Source organism: Sturnira hondurensis, unplaced genomic scaffold (genome assembly GCF_014824575.4).
Source record: "Sturnira hondurensis isolate 20B ecotype Veracruz unplaced genomic scaffold, ASM1482457v3 Scaffold0013299, whole genome shotgun sequence".
Lineage (NCBI taxonomy): Eukaryota > Metazoa > Chordata > Mammalia > Chiroptera > Phyllostomidae > Sturnira > Sturnira hondurensis.
In genome coordinates this window covers 5,938,784-5,958,443 of record NW_028085930.1, presented here as the reverse complement: position 1 = coordinate 5,958,443, position 19,660 = coordinate 5,938,784, and the positions used below count along the sequence as shown (strand labels likewise).

At 46.3% G+C, this 19,660-nt stretch overlaps 1 protein-coding gene across 2 annotated transcripts in view; it reads left to right on the top strand.

The window, feature by feature from the left end:
• Positions 1-947: 947 nt before the first annotated feature.
• Positions 948-19,660, top strand: part of LOC118997559 (inhibitor of carbonic anhydrase-like) — a 40,230-nt gene continuing 21,517 nt past the window's right edge. The window contains exons 1-9 of one of the 2 annotated variants that reach the window (XM_037061257.1): positions 948-1,059; positions 2,683-2,855; positions 9,718-9,826; positions 10,593-10,769; positions 11,503-11,650; positions 12,551-12,606; positions 15,684-15,862; positions 17,168-17,342; positions 18,233-18,375. In XM_037061257.1, coding sequence (XP_036917152.1) covers positions 1,017-1,059; positions 2,683-2,855; positions 9,718-9,826; positions 10,593-10,769; positions 11,503-11,650; positions 12,551-12,606; positions 15,684-15,862; positions 17,168-17,342; positions 18,233-18,375 — 1,203 coding nt within the window. In that variant the 5' untranslated portion in view covers positions 948-1,016. The remainder of the gene's footprint in view (positions 1,060-2,682; positions 2,856-9,717; positions 9,827-10,592; positions 10,770-11,502; positions 11,651-12,550; positions 12,607-15,683; positions 15,863-17,167; positions 17,343-18,232; positions 18,376-19,660) is intronic. The other variant, XM_037061258.1, reaches the window with a different exon arrangement.

Sequence of the window (19,660 nt, the reverse complement as noted above, 5' to 3'; positions counted from 1 at the left end):
AGCTTATAGCTATAGTTACATAACACAAGTTAGAAGCTTCTAATTCGTTCGTTAAATCCCAGACCTAATGAGTGAATGTTTGGGGCAGAAAACTTCATGTTAAGAAAAGTCATGTATCCGTGATGGCTTCCACTCAAGATGGAGGCGTAGGCAAGCACAGCTCGTCTCCTCGCACAGCAAAAATTACGACTAAACTATGAAACAACTATCACTCAAAATCGTCAGAAAATCGAGCTGTGTGGAAGTCCAACAACCAAGGAATAAAAGAAGTGACATTCATGGAGACCGGTAGGAGGGGCAGAGACACGAGGAGGCAGATGGGGCTGTCCCACCCAAACCCAGTCGCGGCAGATAAATCCCACGCCGGGGACTTCTTCATGAGTGTCTCGCCGAGGAGGGGACCCGTATCCTTTCTTTGTGATGACGTTCAGCAGGGATTGCTGGTCTAGACACTGCTTGAGTTCCTGACAGAAACACGCTAGCTATTTCCAACTCATGACAGATGGGGATCCCTGAAAATTGTGTTCGAAATGTTGTGTGTACGTATGCACATGCTTCCCTGGGGGAAGGGTCCTCAGCTTTCACCGTGAGAACTGCTCCCCACTCCCCAGGAGTGTATGTGCAACACGTGAAGCCCTCAGGTCAGGGAAGTTTGGGCCCCGGTCGGATTGCTCTGGTCCAGTCCCGCGGGCTGCAGGGTTGCTTTGGTCTCATCTCCCAGGTGCAGACCCCTCACCCCAGAGGTCGAGCCTCGCGGCTCCGGCGCTGGGCAGAGGGGCGGCCTCGGGGCGGGTGGGCGAGTGGGAGAAGACTTGCGGCTCTCCGGCCCGCGGAGGGCCGGAGCTGCTGGTGATCTGGCCTCGGGAAGGATGGGGGTGTGGCAACCGCGATCAGCCTGAAAGGGTGAACCCAGTGGAAAAGGCGGATCCACCCCTACCTGCAGCCCTGGGAGGGCAGGTAAATCTCACAGACGCCGGTAGGAGCTGGGTGGGTGTATCTCTCTCTCTCCGCAGAGGATGAGGCTTGCCATCTGCACCCTGCTGTGCGCGGGGACCCTGGGTGAGTGGCACACTGGGATCCGGGGTGGGGGCCGGCCCTCTAGGCCTGGGACTGGGTGCTGGCGGAGGGTCAGCTGCTGCGGGGCTCTGCACCGCCTGGGTCTAAGGAGCCCTGCAGCAGCCTAGCGCCTGCCTGGCCCCCAAACGCCTTACGCCCGTGGATGCACCCAGGCACCTGACCAACTTTGGTCCTAGCAGAAACCCCTTAGGCTCGTTAGGGCTGGGATCACAAACCAGGACCATCCGTCAAATCCCGCCTGCCGCCAGACGTTGCACAGCTAAGAACGCTTGAATGGCTGAAAGAAGATCAAAAGAATAGTTTTGACATAAGGAAGCAATATGAAATTCAGATTTCAGTGTCTGTAAATAAAATTTTATTGGAACATAATCGTGCTTGTTCAGGTAAGTGTCGTCCACGGTTGCTTTCAGGCTTCAAGGGCAGAGATAAGTTGTTGCCACAGAGATTGTGTGGACTAAACTATTTGCTTAGCCCATTACAGAAAAAGTTCATGACCGCTGACCTAGAGGCTGTTGATCCCCTTTACAGTGAAGGAAGCTGGGACGGAGGAGAAGGAATTGTCCCAGGGCTTACTGGTTATTACTGAGAGGGATTTAGCGCGTGGAGCACATGTTGGCTGTGCTTGATGCAGCAGGTGTCTAACCAGAAGGATCTCTCCTGCTCTGAACCTTGCACCACCTCCCATCCAGACCACATGTTAGGGAGGTGGCAGAACACGGGGGGAAACAGCCACCCTAGAATTGGATCCACCTGCCACTCAGCACTGTGTGACTCTAGGCTGTCCCTCGACCTCTCTGAGCTGTCTTCCTCATCAGTTCTAGGAATTGCTTTTTCACAATAAGTACACGGTCGCTGTGAAAGTGAAATGAGATAATGTATCTAATGGCAGAGTTCTAGACACAAGTGAGTTATCTAACTGGTAAAAATCCTGTACATAAATGTAGGGTAGCCATCCTGTGTTGTGGGGTGGGCAGGGCTCTTGGCTGGGTAACTGTAATGGTGCAAAGTCAATGAGCTTAGGCATATGCAGAACCTCCCTGGCTCAAGAATTGTTGGTTCAGTCCAGCCCTGGTTCCGTCAGGTGTCAAGCTGTCTTAAATCATTTCTGGAGTGGGGTATCTTACATGGTGGGGTGGGCAGAGGAAGGAGAAGGCAGGAAGGACAAGGAGTGCTATGGTGGGTCCTCCCCAGCCCAGTACTGCCACAGAGGGTCTCACAGTGAGCTCATCTGAGGCTGGGGATGGGGGGAAAGTAGCTGTGGTCCAACTATCTGCAGCCACAGGAAAATCCAGCGTGCACCCCGCCTTGGTCTGTCCCAAACCTGTCCCGAACAGGGCTTGTGTTGTTTGTTCTTCCTCCATCTTCTCCCCTGGCAATGGCATGGGCTGACCAAAAGTTTATGTTTCCAATCTGCTCTGTGTTTACAAACCACAGGCAAGATTTGCCTCCCCTTCTCTTGTCCCCACCTCAGAATGCAGTGGAATCTGTACCCTTCATTGTTCATGGACAAAAAGGGAGGGAGGACAGGATACAAGGGATGTACCGTTAAGTGTCTTCAGAGGGCGCTGCTGTCTCTACCACAATAACAGGGCCTCTCTCTCCTAGGGCTGTGTCTGGCTGTCCCCAGGGAAACTGTGAGATGGTGCACCATCTCCAGTCATGAGGCCAGTAAGTGCTCCGATTTCCGTGACAGTATGCAGAAACTCCAACCCGAAACCGGTCCTCTCCTCAGCTGTGAGAAGAGAACCTCCCACACTGACTGCATCAAGGCCATCGCAGTAAGTCACTGCCGCCTAGAGGGGAGTGGAGGACAGTCCACACTTCCCCTTGCTCCCGGCGCTTCTTTAATCTGCACTCACACACAGGAGGCTGACGTGTGGGGCCGTCAACCCCACTGTTAGTAAAATCCCTTCAGAAATGGACGGAGGAGCGGCCACCTTTAACGAGTCTTGAAGCAAAATCCAATGTGCTCTCAAAGGGGACTATTTTGAGGCACTATGTTCTCTGAATTCAGGGAAAAAACCGAGAATGTTTGCTATCAAAATGATCCTATAACATAATTTGGAAGTTCTTGCTACACCATGGGAAGTAGATGAATGATGTTCATGGGGAGGAGGAATACGGTGTCAGGGTTGCAGATGACAGCTGAATGACAGGGTTGCAGGTTTTTCTTCTGATTTTCCAAAATTCTCTTCACTCCTTCAACATTGTACCTGCCCCTTTAAACCTGTGTCAGAGGCTGTGCTGGGCATTGGGGCTGCAGTGGATTTAACAAACATGGTCCTTGCTCTTGAGGAGCTTACGGTCTAGTCAGGAGAGAAGAAAACCATGCAAACAAGCAGACATGTAATTTCAAATTGTGTGATGTACAATGAAGGGGAAAGTAGAGCACTGTGACAGAGCTTTGGGTGTCAGGGACATGTCCCTGTGTGGGAACAATGAAGCTGAGACCCCAGGGATGAGCAGGAGCAAGCCAAGGGCCAGGCTACAATACTCCAGGCATTGAACAACAGTGTGTGCAAAGGGCCTGAGACAGGGAGAGCTGGGCTTGCTGTAGGAAAGCCAGGGTGGCAGGGCAGAGCAAGGAGGAGACTGGAAGGAGCCATAATGTGCAAGAAGTAGGCTCAGCCAGATGGAGCCTGATTAACTCAAGGATTCAGTGATTCAGTACAAACAATTCCTGTGTTCTGTTCATGTTTTTGTTTTTAAATTGGACCTCGGGTGCTTAATTATACCATCATGGCTTAATTATAACCCTCGAATTATGACCTAAGTTCAGCTTTGGTCTATGCATGCCCTCCCTTATTTTTAAATATGTTAATAATATGAAATAATACTATGCAAGAACCACCACAAGTTCTGAAAACTTCATTGCCGCCAATAGCGCACGTCTGTAGGGCTACCCTGCGGCAGCACTGGATTCTGCGGGAATGGCGCCACCTGGTGGGGTGTAACCTCCGGGCCTACTCTCAAGGGCCTGTGTTTCCCAGCCTGAGCAAACAGAATCCTGAGAGTTTTTTTGCCTCTTATTTCAGTTTTAAGACTTATATAGGTTTGTGGGAGTGACTGATAGTCTTGCTTCTTGAAAAAATTTATAAATGTGACATTACTAAATGTTGTCTTCTGACACTTGCTTTTTTTGCCCCAGTATTATCCTGAGACTCAGCCATGTTGCTGAATACGGCTATTGTTCATTCATTTTCAGAGCTCTATAGTAGTCCGTTGTGTTAGTATACCACTGTTTATTTGTTCTTTTCTGGTCATCAGGCATTTGGACTATTTCCAGGTTTTTTGTCATCTTAATGAGTGCTTGAGGAATAGTCTTATATAAATCTCCTGGGACCCAAGTATTAAAAGTTTCTCTCCCACATATGTGTGAAGCAGAATTGCCAAGCCATGGGATATGCGTGTTAGACATTTAAGACAATGCCAAATGTATCTGATGTTTAAGCAAAGCCAATGTGGTTATTTTGGTTTCCACTCCCACCAGCAGTGTATGAGAGAATGATCCGTATCATTCTTGGTGAAATGATATTTGATCATTGCAAAATAATCTCCATCTCCGGCAGTGCTCTTTGACTAACTTCTGATGCACACGCACCACATCCGCTTTATTAGGTTAGTGCCCTTCTATGCCTTTTTTCCCATTCCTTGATTTTTAACTTTCTGTATGCTTATGCTTTGGTTGTGTCTTTTGAAAACTGCATATTGCTGGGTTTTGTTTATTAATGCAATCTGACAACTTTATTTGTTTTATGTGGTAGATTAGACATCAATAATTATTGTTATTGATTGATTTGAGGTGCCAAACACACAAAACAGTGTACAGATGATGTGTTGTGGAATTATGCACCTGAAACCTGTGTAATTTTGTCAACCAGTGTCACCCCCAGTAAGTTCAATAAAGGAACAATTATTGTTATTGATAAATTTGTACTTATTTTTACATAATTATATACATGTGTGTTTGTGCATGTGTGTCTATGTATGTATTATGTGTGTGTTTACATATATCTAAGAACTTAGAAAGAGGGCGAGAGAGACAGAGAGAGAGTATTTGGATTAACTTACAATTTTTGCCATTTAACCTGTTCACCATTCTTCCTCTTATTTCAGACTATCCTCTGGACATGTTTCCTTTTAGAAATATGTTTTATTCATGATCCTTTAGACTAAATCTCTTGATGTTAATCTCTGTCAATTGCTTGCTTGTTTGTTTTCACTGTAAATGCTTTAATCTCCCCGTATTCTTGAGTGGTAATTTTGCTGAATGTATAATTGTAGTTTGACATTTTCACTGTGTTTAAAAATATTATTCCACTATCTCCTGGCTTCCATCGTAGTCATTGAGAAGTGTAGTTTGTCTTGTCATTTCTCAGCCGCCTTCTCTCTGGAGAATTTTGAGACGTCATTCTCTTGGTCTATGATGTCCCACAAATTTACACTGATATTTCCAGTCGTGGGAATGTTGGTACTTATCCTGCTTAGCGTATACTCCATCTGTGGAACCATGTTTTTCATCAGTTCTGGGAAACTTGCAGCCATTGTCTTTTTAAAAACTGCCTTTGCTTTAGTCTCTCCATTTTTTCTTTTAAAATCTAGAACCCGAGACGACATGTCTGGACTTCTTTAATCTAGCCTCCATATGTTTTAGTCATTAAAAAATTTCTATCATCTGCACCTCTTTTTGGCAGAATGCAGGATAAATTCTTCAGGCATGGTTTCCAGTTTACTAATTCACACTTTATTTATTTATAAAGCTGTTCATATTTCTTTTTTCTTATTTTTTAAGCTTTTAATTAAAACATGTTAAAATCCCCAACCACCCACCCCCACCCCTGTGGCAACCATCAGTTTCTTCTCTCTTATATGTGGGTCTATGTTTTTCTTGTTTATTAATTTATTTAGTCCGTTTAGATTCCACATATAAGTGAGATCAGATGTCTCTGTCTGACTTATTTCATGTAGCATAGTATCCTCTAGGTCTATTCATACTGTTGCAAGTGGCAAGATTTCATTTTTTATTGCTAAATAATAGTCTCTTATGTATATGTTTTACATATACTACATATTTACCCATTCATCTACTGATGGGCATCTAGCTTGCTTCCATATCTTGGTTATTACTAGTAATGCTGCAACGAACATAGGGGTGTGTATATCTTTTCAAATCAGTGTTTTTGTTTTCTTTGAATAAATAACCAAAAGTGGAACTGACGGCTTGTATGGCAAGTCTATTTTTAATTTTTTGAGGCATCTCCATACTGTTTCCCGTAATGTCTACCCTGAGGCGCAACCCCGCTAACAGCATATGAGGGTCCCCTTTTCTTCTCATCTTCATCAGCACTTGTTATTTATTGATTTATGGGTAGCCATTTTGGTGGGTGACATCTCATTGGGATTCTGAGTTGCATTTCCCTGATGATCAGTGATGTGGAGCATCTTTTTACATGTCTACTGGCCATCCGGACATTCTCTTGGGAAAAGTGTATATTCAGGTCCTCTGCCCATTTTTAAATTGGATTGTTTGTTTTTTTGGTGTTAAGTTATGTGACTTATTTATATATCTTTGGCTATTAACCCCTTATTGGATGTATATTTTGAATGTCTTCTCCCATTGAGTAAGTTGTCTTTTTCTTTTGTCGATGATTTCCTTTGCTGTGCAAAAACTCACTAGTTCGATGTAGCCCCATTCGTTTTTTCCTTTGGTTTCTCTTGCTTGAGGAGATATAGCCTTGGGGACACACAATTCAACCCAGAACACAAAAAGATATTGCTAACAGTGATGTTAAATAGTTTACCGCCTTTGTTTTCTTCTAGGAGTTTTATTGTTTCAGGTTTAACATTTAAGTCTTTAATCCATTTATAGTCTATTTTTGTATATGTTGTAAGAAAGTAGTCCATTTGAATCTTTTTGTGTTTATCTGTCCAGATTTACCAACACTGCTTATTGAAGAGACTGTCTTTCCCCACTGTATATGCTTAACTTTTTTGTCATAGATGAATTGACCATATAAGTGAAGATTTATTTCTGGGCTCTTTATTGTATTCCATGGATCTATTTATCTGTTTTTATGCCAGTACTATCTGTTTTGATTATTGTAGCTTTGTAGTATAGTTTAATACCAGGAAGTGTGATACCTCCTGATTTGTTTTTTCTCAAGATTTTTTTTTTGTTATTAAGTGGCTATTCAGGGTCTTTTGTGGTTCCATACAAATTTTATGGTTAGTTTTAATTCTGAGAAGAATGCCATTGTTATTTTAATAAGGATTGTGCTAAATCTGTATATTACTTTAGGTAGTAAAAATATTTTAACAATATTAATTCATCCTATTTATGAGCAAGGTATAACCTTCCATTTATTTTTATCCTGTTCATTTTCATTCTTCAATGTCTTATAATTTTCAGAATATAAGTCTTTCACCTCTTTGGTTAAATTTATTCCCAGGTATTTTATAGTTTTTGATGAATTGTAAATGGGACCGCTTTCTTGATTTCTTCTGATCGTTATTGGTGTATAGAAATGCAACAGATTTCTGTATATTGATTCTGTATCCTGCAACTCTACTGAAGGATATTGGTTCTAATAGACTTTAAACATGTTCAATCATCTGTTGTACATTCATTCACTTTTTGATTTCAACAGTTATATTTTGGGCTCTAGAAGTGTCAGTTATTATTTTTTTCTTTTTACACCTGGTAATTTTCTATTGTAGGCTTATCCTTGGATTATAGCCTTCACTTTGTACATAAAACTGAATAGGAACCTCTTCTCCATTGCATCTGATGGTTCCAACCCCCACAGTCCTTGAAGGCCAAGTCTGTTCATATGCACGCATTATGCCTTACCTAACTCTGGATTTCATTATCTGCACCTGGGAGGTCATGTTTGATTTTAATCCTCCCTCTCCAGCTGGTTCAGGTTCCTCTCAGAATCCCTGCTGCTCCAGTGGATCCCCTGAGTTAGGTGTTGGCTCCTTGGTTCCTGGGTTCCTGAGGCTCCAGTGATTCCTGCCTGGGATCCTAGTGTCTTGTCCAAGAAAGGCCCAACCTCACTGCCGTGGGAAAAACTCTTATTTCCTACTTATCTTTATTCTACAGTGTGTGCGATTGGTGTGGAGAGTCTCTGGGGGTTTCATCTACTTTTTGTGATTCCAAGAAAGCCTCAAAATTGTTTCACATCCGATGTCCTGTGGGTTGAAAGGGTCATTCACTAACATGAATATATGTAATGGCACTGAGATGTACACTTAAAAATGGTTCAGTGGTAAATTTTCTGTTATGTATTTTATCACAATAAAACAACAACCCAACAACTCCAATGTTAAGTAGAAAAGTTTCAGCTAGACAAATCTATAGTTTGACTTACATTATTATTTTAATTCACTGAAAAATTCTATCATCTGTCTTACCGCTTGCCTGTAACATGACACAAATCATGGAGCTATAGCTTCTTCCTTGTAATGTGATCAATAAAAACTATTCACAGACTACTAGCAGGGGCTTCTAGAAAGATCATTTTGACTAAGTATGATTAAAGCAAGAAAAAAGGCAAGACAATTTGTTATTAAATGTCTATATAAAAATAGTGCTCCTCTCACTTTAAAAGAAAATGAATTGTAGACCTAATAGAAAGGCACATATAATATTTCAAGTGAAATATTAATTTAAGGTTGAGATTCAGTAGAAGCAGAAGCTAAAACAAACCCAATAAAACAAAACCCTAGTAAGTACGACATAACGGAAGTAATAAACCTATACTGCTTGCATTCAAATCTCTGCTCCATGACTAACTAGCATTGTGGCCTGAGGAAGTGACGTAAACTTTCTGTGTCTCTATTTTTTAATGTGTAAAACGCAGCTGACTTGGACAGTGGTAAGCTCATGTCTGAGCAGACAAGTAAATGAACAATGGGCCATAATGGAAGTAAATATCGTTTAGCACTTAGTGTAGAGTGAAGCAAGAAGTTGAAACCCAGAGAAACACTGAATCCATGAATGAAAGACTCCTGCAGTTATATGGACCCAGGACAGGAAGGTACACTACTGAGCACTGAGTCAGAGTGGAGAAGAGTGTCATCAAATCCCCACTGGCCCAGAAGGAGGGCTTCACAGTGACTTCTGAGAGGCCTTAGCAGAAGGACCAAGATAAAGAGGTCACCAGAGCAAAGCACCGGGATTTCCAATGTAAACATGTGTAAAAGCATGGCCAGGCAGACAGACCCAGTCATTGGCTGGAACCTCTCTCAGAGCCTGCGGTGCATGGGCTGTGCACCCTGCCTGGTTTGGGGAAGGCAGCTTTCCCCCACGAGGCCTCCTAGGTGAAGCCTCTGTAACTCAAGTTGATCCCAAAAGATCACACATGGTTTTCTAGGATAAGAGCCAGACTTCTCAGCAGGGAAAAGAAAAATAACATCTTCCTTGCTCTATGAGGGAGGAATAGGAATATGGCGGCCCAGTTCCCTCACCAGAGTGTTGGAGTTCAGCGAAGCTTGAGTTAGTGTGTGATGTGGCCAAGCTGATGGTTTTCCCAGCCCCAGATCCAAGAAGCCCTGCCAGTCAACCTCACTCACCTGGGTTTAGGTGGGCTTTTCTAGAAGGGAGGGCTTCACTGGTGTCTGGTCTGGTTTTTTTTTCAGGACAACAAAGCAGATGCTATGACACTGGATGCGGGTTGGGTGTATGAGGCGGGCCTGGCTCCCTACAATCTGAAACCTGTAGTGGCAGAGTTCTATGGCTCAGAAGCTGGTAAGTTTTCCCCGGGAACCCCAGAGAGAGTTTGTGGCCATTGTTCTCCCCTGAGAGATGCTTGTTCTCTCCTGGTAGAGTCTTGTCTTGTTCAGGAGGGTGATGGAAGAGTGAGTGGGCTCTACTGACTTGTGAGGCCTCTGTGCCTTTGGGCTGGTTGAGGGCTGGTGCAGCTGACACTGACCTCCTGGGCCAGGAAATGTGCTCCCTGGAGAAACAGAGCAGCCTGGGTACAGCCTGACCTGAACCATTAGGGTTTAGAGCTGTATACAGAAGTCTCCAAGAACCACGGGTGCCTCACTCAGAGGAGAGACCACACTGGAGCACACACATGGAGTCCCAGCAGCCTTGTGACTTTTCTGAGGGTAACCTCTCCATCCCTGCGCCTGTGTCAGGGGACAGGGAATAGGTGGAGTCAGGAATGTGGCCTCCATGCCACAGCTCCAGTCTCCTGGTAGGCTTGGGTTGGTAGGTGTAGGCAGAGGGGTCAGACAACCGGCAGGGCCAGGGTAGGAAAAGTCATTGGGGGCACATGTGCACATGGCGTCTTGCCTGTGTTTGCCTGGAGGGTTATTGCAAATGTCCCCTCTGCAATCCTTTCTTTCCCCCAAGACTAGGAAACTGATTCTGACCCCTCCCTCTTTACCGCCCAGCCCTACATGAGTGTGGCTGGTGGTTCCCCTTCCCTAGTCAGGAGCCCAGCCGTGATGAGCAGTGTTTCCCTGAGGCCCAGGTTGCAGGTCTTCCATTCACGCTGTCTCTGCAGATCCACAAACCAGCTACTATGCTGTGGCCGTGGTGAAGAAGGGCAGCGACTTCCAGCTGAACGAGCTCAAAGGCAGAAAGTCTTGCCACACAGGCCTTGGCAGGTCCGCTGGGTGGGTTGTCCCCATAGGCTTACTCTATTCGGAACTGCCTGAGCCATGTGATTCTCTTCAGAAAGGTAAGCGGGCAGGAGGGTGAGGGCCCTCAGGCATGTATTCCTTCTGTAGGTGCCCACATAGGCCACCCTGAGGTCACTCAGACATAATCATGTCTGATGACTCTTGGGGTGGAGGTGGGAGGTTAACCAGCTTCAGACTGGCCAGGTCTGCTCCACCAGCAGCCCTTGGGAGCTGTCGGCTGAGTCTTAGCTCTCAACACCCCAGCAGAGAATGTTTGGAGGGGTGGGGGTGAGGGCACTGGGCCTGACAGAAGGTTCAGGCAGGTCCAAGTTCGCTGCGCCCTACTGTCCCGTTCCCTGGGGTGCTTTCCTTTCTCCCCCTCATGTGTCTCCGACTCCTGGAGTTTTCTCTGGTGGCCATCTGCTGGCCATGCAGGCATGCACCTGCCCAGGTGGGTCTGGCATCTCTTGGGCATGACTCCCAGAGGAGACCCCTGTCTGCATTGTTCCGATCTGACAAGGCAGGGAGGGGCTGACAGTGACCTGAGACAGGCCTTTGTTGATGGCAGGCAGGTGGCAGTCAAGTTCTGGAGGAGGGGAGGGGAGGTCAGGGGTTAACCTGGTCCTTTTTGACACTGATGTTGAAGAGGGACCACACACGAGGCCACCTGGGGATGGGATGCTGGTTTTGCTCTGGTTGCTGTGTGTTCACTCCTGAGCCTGGGCCAGGAGCTGTGACTGTCCCTGGCCAGGCTGGCTCACGTCCTTTGTTCCACATCTTTGTATTGAGCAGCAGTGGGCAATTTCTTCGCGGGCAGCTGTGTTCCCTGTGCGGATGGGACAGCCTTCCCCAAACTGTGTCAACTGTGTGCAGGAAAAGGGACCAACAAGTGTGCCTGCTCTAACCACGAACCATACTTTGGCTACTCGGGTGCCCTCAGGTGAGTGAGACTCCCTGCTCCGCCTGTCCCCCCTAACCCCCCATACTCTGAAGATGGTTCAACTAAGCCATAGGGAGGAGACAGGGCCGCCCCAGACCACCTTCAGCATAAGTGTGAATCTCAGGGTCCTGAGTGCTTCCTAAGTAAGCATCCTGTGAAACAGTCTTCTGTGTGGGAGCCCCACTTGTCTCCCTAGAGCCTGAGATCTGCCTATGTTACCCTCCTGGACTGTCCTGGACCCTCCTGGACCCTTCTGGAAGGTGGGGGGGATAGATCCACCTCTGGGACTCTGGGATCCACAGACACAGGCTCGGGCTCTAGCTGGGTTAAAGGCCAGCACCTCCCAGTTTGCTTCTTCCTGCCTGAGCATCTGCCTGTGTCTGTGACTTGCGCCCCTCCCTATCTCCCTCTCAGCCCCCCCAAGGAACCTCTCCCTCCTCCATGCTTAGTAAGAGAAACTGCTGCCACTCAAAACCAGAGCTAAACTGGCTAGGAATCCAAGGCTATCCAGAGTTTTTATCCTACATGCAAAAGGCTTTAAACTTTTATTTTTTAAACAATCTGTTGCTTTTGGCTGCCTTTGAAGAGGGTAGTGTGGGTCTTACTTTCACACCATCCCTCCCCAGAGTTGCCTGGGATGTGGCTTACACGGATCCTTCCTGCTTCAGGCCTGGGCTTAACTGTGGGGGTTCAGAGCTTGTGGCCAGGGCAGAACCTCAGAGGGGCTACACGGGGGAGGGGCTACACGGGGAGGGGCTACACGGGGAGGGGCCACACGGGGGAGGGGCCACACGGGGGAGGGGCTACATGGGGGAGGGGCTACATGGGGAGGGGCTACACGGGGGAGGGGCAAGGCCCTGCCTTGGAGAGTGGCCTGACTTCAGATGTCCTGTTCTTCAGGTGTCTGCAGGAAGGTGCTGGGGATGTGGGCTTTGTGAGACACCTGACTGTGTTAGGTAAGTGCTGGATTCTTGCTGGAGCCAGAATCACGTGCGTCACCCTGGCAGGGGGAACTGGGTTTTGCCCCAAAGTTTCCCTGCATCCAGAGGTGGGTTATGACAAGATCTTTGGTGAACCAGGAGAGTTTCTGCATAAACCAGTTTTGTTATTTGTACATTGTTTAGTGTTCTATTCAGTCGGTAAATCTACTAAACAAATTTGCTGAACATTTAAACATTACTTAACAACTAGTAAAACAAACTGAGTTTTAATAATCAAATTTTCTTAGACACTGAGATATTGATCTCAGATGTAATCACCTTCTCCTGAATGCTTATTATAAATGGCTCCTAAAAGCTTCAAATACCTTCAGCAAACACACAAATTATTATAATTATTTTAGAACTTATTGACACACATACAATTAAATCTATTGCAAAAGCATTATTACCATGGACAGAAATGTATTTCTTCTTTATTTCTATATTTAATAAAAATACCTTTCCAGAGTTTGAGGTAATTTGTCAGAAACAAACAAACAAAGAGTTTTTCAGACAAGTTGAGGTTACAGATTTTGGGTTTTATAACCAATAATTTCTATTAGATATGGAACACACTTGTGCCACTTAAGCCGTTTAAAGCCAAGTGTATATTCGCCATGCTAAGTTCATTTGAAAACTAATGTCTGCTACCTCAAGGAAAATTTTAAGTCCTTACTTTTCACATGGGCCCCAGTTCTGCCTAACCTAGCTTTTTCTCTACCAAAAAATAGGAGTTTCCTATGTTTTGTTCCTTTGCGTAGCCATCATAATCCACAGTCTCCTCATTACTACATATTGACTTGGTTTGTTAGCACTTTGGTAACTGATGCATGTCTTATCATCAGTCATTTGGATTAGTGGGGTCATCTATGGGTTTCATCTCCCAGGATCAAGCTGTTCCAAATAACTGTCATTGTTATTTTCTCTGGTTGCTCACATTACCACAGTTATGTTAGAGAAGAGTATCTTCTAACACTCACCCTGAAGTACTTAAAAACATCCTCGCTTTCTGAAGCCACAGACTGTCCCAGACCATCCTGATTTATCTTTCCTGGAAGCTGCTTATCACACAACACCCCCTAGAAAAGCAGAAGTCTGTAAAAGACCGTCCGCTGGGCTTCAGAGGTGAAAACAAATGCTGGTGGGTGAGTGACCGAGGTGGCGAAGTTAATTCTTTCTGAAACTATAGGATCATAGTAAATCTTTTCATTTACTTCTAACATTACTAAATCATTTAAAATTTTTATATTCCATACCTATTTAAAATTGTAACACTGCTGGTGTAGCTCAGTGGATTGAGCGCGGGCCTGCGAACCACATGATCGCGGTTCGATTCCCAGTCAGGGCACATGCCTGGGTTGCAGGCCGGTTCCCAGCAGGAAACTCACAAGAGGCAACCATACATTGATATTTCTCTCCTTCTCTCCTTCCCTTCCCCTCTAAAGATAAATAAATAAATAAATCTTTAAAAAAATTGTAACACTGACAAGGACTCTAATTATAAGTCTTTCTCTTTGGGGGTTTTATCAACCCCAAAGACCTTTTATATGAGTTTGCTAGGGTCGCCATAACAAAGTACCTTAAGCAACAGAAATTTATTGTCTCATGGTTCTAGGAAAAGTTTGAAGATCAAGTTGTTGGCAGGGTTGGTTCCTTCTGAAGGTTGTGAGAGAGAAGCTGTTCCATGATTTTCTCCTAGCTTCTGGTAGTTTGCTGGCAGTCTTTGAAGTTTCTTGGCTTCTAGTCACATCACCCCAATCTCTGTCTTCTTTTCCACATGGCATTCCTTCTGTGCATACCTGTCTGTGCCCAAATTTCCTCTTTTTATAAGGACACCAGTCACAATGGAGTAGGGATCCACCTTACTCCAGTATGACCTTATGTTAACGAATCACATCTGCAATGACTGTATTCCTAAATAAGGTCATATTCTGAGGTCTTGGGGATCAGGACTTCAACATGTGAATCTTGGTGGGGGGGTTCACAGTTCAACCCAGAACATCTTTTAATAGTGGATAAGGGGAACCAAAGAGTTCGTTTTTCTCACAAGGTTTTCTGGTCCTTCTCTGTCCCTATGGAATGCCCTGACTGGGCTCCTAAGCCTTCGTCCTTCCCTCAACTCTTCCACCATCTTTCCCTGCTGTGCTCTGCCCTCAGGGGAGTGTTACAGAGTGGGGGACCTGGGTTGTCCTACCATGAGCACGTGTCAACCTCAGGTTAGCGAGCTTGATGAGTTACCTCAACCCTCTGAGGTTGTCCCCTCTTCTCTAGAATGGGATAATCACATCGCCGGCCCCTTCCAGCTGTTATGAGGATTAAATGACAAAGAGCGTGGAGAGACTTCAGCACAGTGTTGGGTGTGCTGTGAGTGCTCACCGCACATTTGCGGACCTCTTTCATATTGCAAAGCCCTAGGGACAAGGGACAGTGGGAGGGCCCCAGGCCACGCATGCCTCCCAGCCCTGGCTGCTGCAGTGAGAACCAGTCATTTCATCTCCTGAGGCCTCAGGTTCCTCATCTGTGGAAATGCATTTGAAAAAGATTCTCTTTCACTACTCTTAGGATTGTTAAAAGAACGATTAAAGAAAACAATTTTGGTGATATAAACACACCTTATTAACACTTCACGAAGCGGGCAGCCTCCATTTGGAGAAGTACAAAATGAAGAGGAACATAGGAAACCTTTATAGGACAAAGAATAAAGAACAGTGAAGAGACACATAGAAACTATCTGATTGGCTCAGGCCGCGTTGTCAACCTTGTTTGGGGCAAGAAAGAACAAAGAGAGAAATACAGAGCCCAGAGTTGGTTTTGCATTTGAGAACTGACTGAATAGTGCACTTCTGGTCAAGCAGAGCACTACAGGGACATGCACTTAGATGTTATCTAAGTTTTGGGTTGTTAATATGGCATTCTGGGCAGGAGCAGCTCCATCTTTGGCCTGGAAAATTGTTTCAACAAGGTCAAGTAGTTTGTGACTCACTGAGGAGGGGGGAACACAGCTGATGGCTCTGCCTGCAATCTGTTGGCTCCTCTGGGTTTTCTTCTCCCAGAAACCTTTGCAAACCAGGCTGAGAGGGACCAGTATGAGCTGCTCTGCAGAGACAACACCCGGAAGCCAGTGGACAAATACAAGGAGTGTCACCTGGGCAAAGTCCCTTCCCATGCAGTCATGGCCCGAAGTGTGGATGGCAAGGCGGATTTGATCTGGGAGCTTCTCAACCAGGCCCAGGTACCAAATCCGCTGTCCTCCCTCCCGCTTAGGAGTCTCTGGTTGGATCTGGGGCACTGTCCCTCATTCTCTTGTTGCCACGCTGGAAGTCCTTCTGGGTTCAGGACACTGCAGGACCACAGCACACATCCTCCTCTCCACTGACCAGCCTCTTGGTCTGTAAATGTTACAGACAGCAGAGGCCATAAAACCCTCGCCTGCCACCATCGCCCCAGGGGGCAAAGATTCTGCAGAAGTTCCTCGTTGCCCCATTGTGTTCTTTCCAGTTCTAAAGGGGTTCTCAGGATGCAGTGCACACTGTCCCCCCACCACGAAGAGTTCCCCTGTTATCCTGCTGGCATGTGATCCCACCCTCCCGACTTCCCCCAGTGGCAGGCACCCCTCCATGAGCATCCTCTCTATGCCCTGTGTTGGAGGCGGTCTCTGCCAGCCCATCGGCGCTCTTTCCTCAGCACTGGGGGCTCAGAGATGAGCTAGACAAAGCCCTGCCCTTGAGTTGCCCGCAAAGAAATGTGGACACACAGAAATTATCACCAGATGGGATGCACAACCTCGGAGACGTGGATTATGTACTCCGCGGAGGACAGAAGGACTGCTTTGCTGGGTGTATCCGGGAAGATTCCTGGGCCCTGAGGAATAGGCTGTGCGCACCCAAGGGAGCACACAGAATGCCACATTAAGTTTTGGTTTGTTAATGTGACATTGTATGCAGCGCCACCACAAAAGCAAAGAGCAGACAGGCATCAGAAAAAGTGTGTGGGTAGGTGCTGCCATTGGCTACAGTTGTGAGCAGCTTTGGGTCAGTCAGTGAGAGTCATAGGCAAAGGGCCCTTTGTTTTCCCGGAGGCCAGAGGGGAAAGGGACTGCTTGAAATCCTTCCATGGCAGGACTGGGGTGGGAGAGGAGCCCAGGACTCCTGGCAGTGTGGGCCACCAGCTGCTCCAGGAGGAGGATCACTGGAGCCACTTGGGGCAATCAGATGGCCATAACTGAGGCAGCCTTCACTAACTGACGCCCTGTGGGAGCATGGCATTGGAGGGGGCAGCTGCCTGGCACATGACAACCCCATGGCCCTTTGTACAGATCTGGGGGGCAGCCCCTGGCAGTTTCCCTGAGTCCGCACAAGGCAGACAAGCTGGTGTTTGGCTAAAGCATTTCCTGGAGAGAGACTCAAGAACCCATGAGCCACAGAAGCTTTGTCTTCGCGTTCAGGCACTCATTCTTTCTCCTTTCTGTTCCTGTCTGATTTGGAGTTTGTTTTCCCCTTGCCTCTCTATGCCACTGTTTGTCTTATCCTTTTAACAGAAACATTTTGGAAAAGGCAAGTCAGAAAGATTCCAGCTCTTTAGCTCTCCTCATGGGAAGGACCTGCTGTTTACAGATGCCGCCCATGGGTTTTTAAGAGTCCCACCTAAGATGGATGTCAAGCTGTATCTGGGATATGAGTGTTTTGCTGCCATTCAGGCTCTAAGGGCAGATGGTAAGACATCCTGGGAGGGCAGCGAGGCAGGGTGGGGGTCATAGAGGCTTTCCCAGTGCCTACAAGCCTCACCTCACCCACCCTTCACCAGCCTGCAGGGTCTGGGGAAGCTACCGACTGCACTGGGTGTTAACGAGGGGATTTTCTGTTGAGCTGGGGAGAAGACCCAGTGACCTTCAGATTATGAACAGTCTGAAGTGATGATGGTTCTGGCCTCTGTGTATTAACCAGAGTTGCCCCACCCAACCACAGGTCTGTCTGAGAGGGGAAATAGCCCATCCTGAACTGAAGTGGGAACGTGGCCTTTGCCACCATCAGGAGAACTGGAGTTTCAGAGGGTTTTAATCCAGCTCCTGCCTTCCTCTGAATTCCTATTTCTTCCTTCCTTCTCTCTTTTTCCTCCTCCATTTAGTCAACCAATAGTTACTGGGTATCTACCAAACCCCTGGGTTAGATGTGGATGCACCGTGGTGATCAAAGACACTGGGTGAGGGAGAGTAAGCCGCCCCCCCCCCCCAGAACAGGACACAGGACTAACCCTGGGGAGCGCTCCCTGGATGGGAGAACCCAGTCCTGTAAGAACCGCCCCCGCAGAAGGCTCTGAGCTGGGCTGGTGCTCAGAGAGGCCTTCCCCAGGAAGGTGATGCCTGAGAAGGTGAGGTTACGAGCCAGATTAGGGTTGCTCTGCCTTCACTGTTCTTTCTGAGAACTGAGGTCCCGTTTCTCCTAGACAGTGATAGGGAGGCACCAGTGGTGATGTGGGCACAAGACCCTGCTGCTGCTGCCAATGGGGGCCCCACTGGGCAACCACCCTGCAGCCAGTGGCACTAAAATCCCAAACCCATCTTGGAGCTTCTTTTGGATCCCTGGCTCTTCTCCACCCCTTCTAGGTGTGGGAGACTCCCAGAGGGTGCAGTGGTGTGCAGTGGGCCACCATGAGAAGGCCAAGTGTGACGACTGGAGCACTGTGAGTGGTGGCATCTTAACGTGCACCACGGAGGAGACCACTGAGGACTGCATTGCTGCCATCGTGGTAAGGAAGGCCCGGCCTCCAGAGCTGGGTTTGCATACCCACAGGTGGCACTTCTGCTGAGTCTTCCCAGACACCTCCACATCAGCCATGAGGCTGAGATGCTTGTGTGTTTCCCCCGACTCTCCAAAGCCCCATCCCAATCCATCCCACTGACCCCTCCAGCTCAGGGGTGGGCAGAAACAAAGAGCCAGCCCAAGGCCCAGACTCATCTGGTGCTCAGCTCTAGTGACCAGGGAGCTCTGAGCAGTGTCCTGCCTAGGACCTGCAGCAGGTGGGGTGACATCCCAGGGTGTGGTCAGGGCATCCTTTGTAGATTGTGAAAGCAAATCAATGTTTTCAGTCCCTTAGTTGAAGGTTAGTGTTTTCTGGTGATAAAAATATTACATGCTGAAAGAGAAATGAAAAATAAAGCAATCATTCACAACTTCACAACTCATAGAACATCAACGCATACTTTTTGAGTTATGAAGCTGTGCTCATAAATTTCCATTTCTCTAAGGACAGATGATGCTTCTGTGATTAGAAAAAAATTATACATAAAGGACTGAAAAATTGACAAACTTAGGAAGCAGTCTTTCTTAGAAAAGAAGATCCTACTTTTGGTAAACCTCCCTGGGACCAACCCAAAAGATTAAGATCTTGTAATTTATACAGTCTCCTAACTTTGTCAATTATAAGGATTACATGAATTTGAATGCTCATAACATTGCCTGGCATATTATAGCAGTCAATAAATGTTAGCTATTGTTATTATTACTTAAAATCTCGGATATAGTTGGTACACTTTCTTAGGTAATGAAGTATTCATTTAAAATTAAGTTTTACTGGCTGCAGAATGTTCCACCAAGTATTTCTGACTCAACTTATTTAACCAATTTCTAAGTGTCTGTATACGAATTATCTCCAAATTCTTTGCTATTGTAAATAATACAGGAGTGAAGATTTCTGTCCTTTAATCATCAGTATTTCTGAGTATGCCTTTAATATCAATGACAGCTAAAGTTTCTGTTTATGAAACTTTATGAAAAGTTTCATAAAGTTTATGAAACTTCTTAACTTGCATTAATCCATTTAATCTTCCTGGTAAGCCTATGAGGTCGATGTTCGACCTATTCTGAAGATGAAAAAAAGTGTTTGTAGGATAGTATTTAGGGATGAGTCCTTTGGACTAGTCAGATCCTGGAGGCTGTGGGATAGTGGTTACAGCAGAAGCTAAAAAATTAAACTTCTTACATTTAAGTCTTGGTGACCATCTATTGGAGAAATTCTTTAACCCCTATCTGCC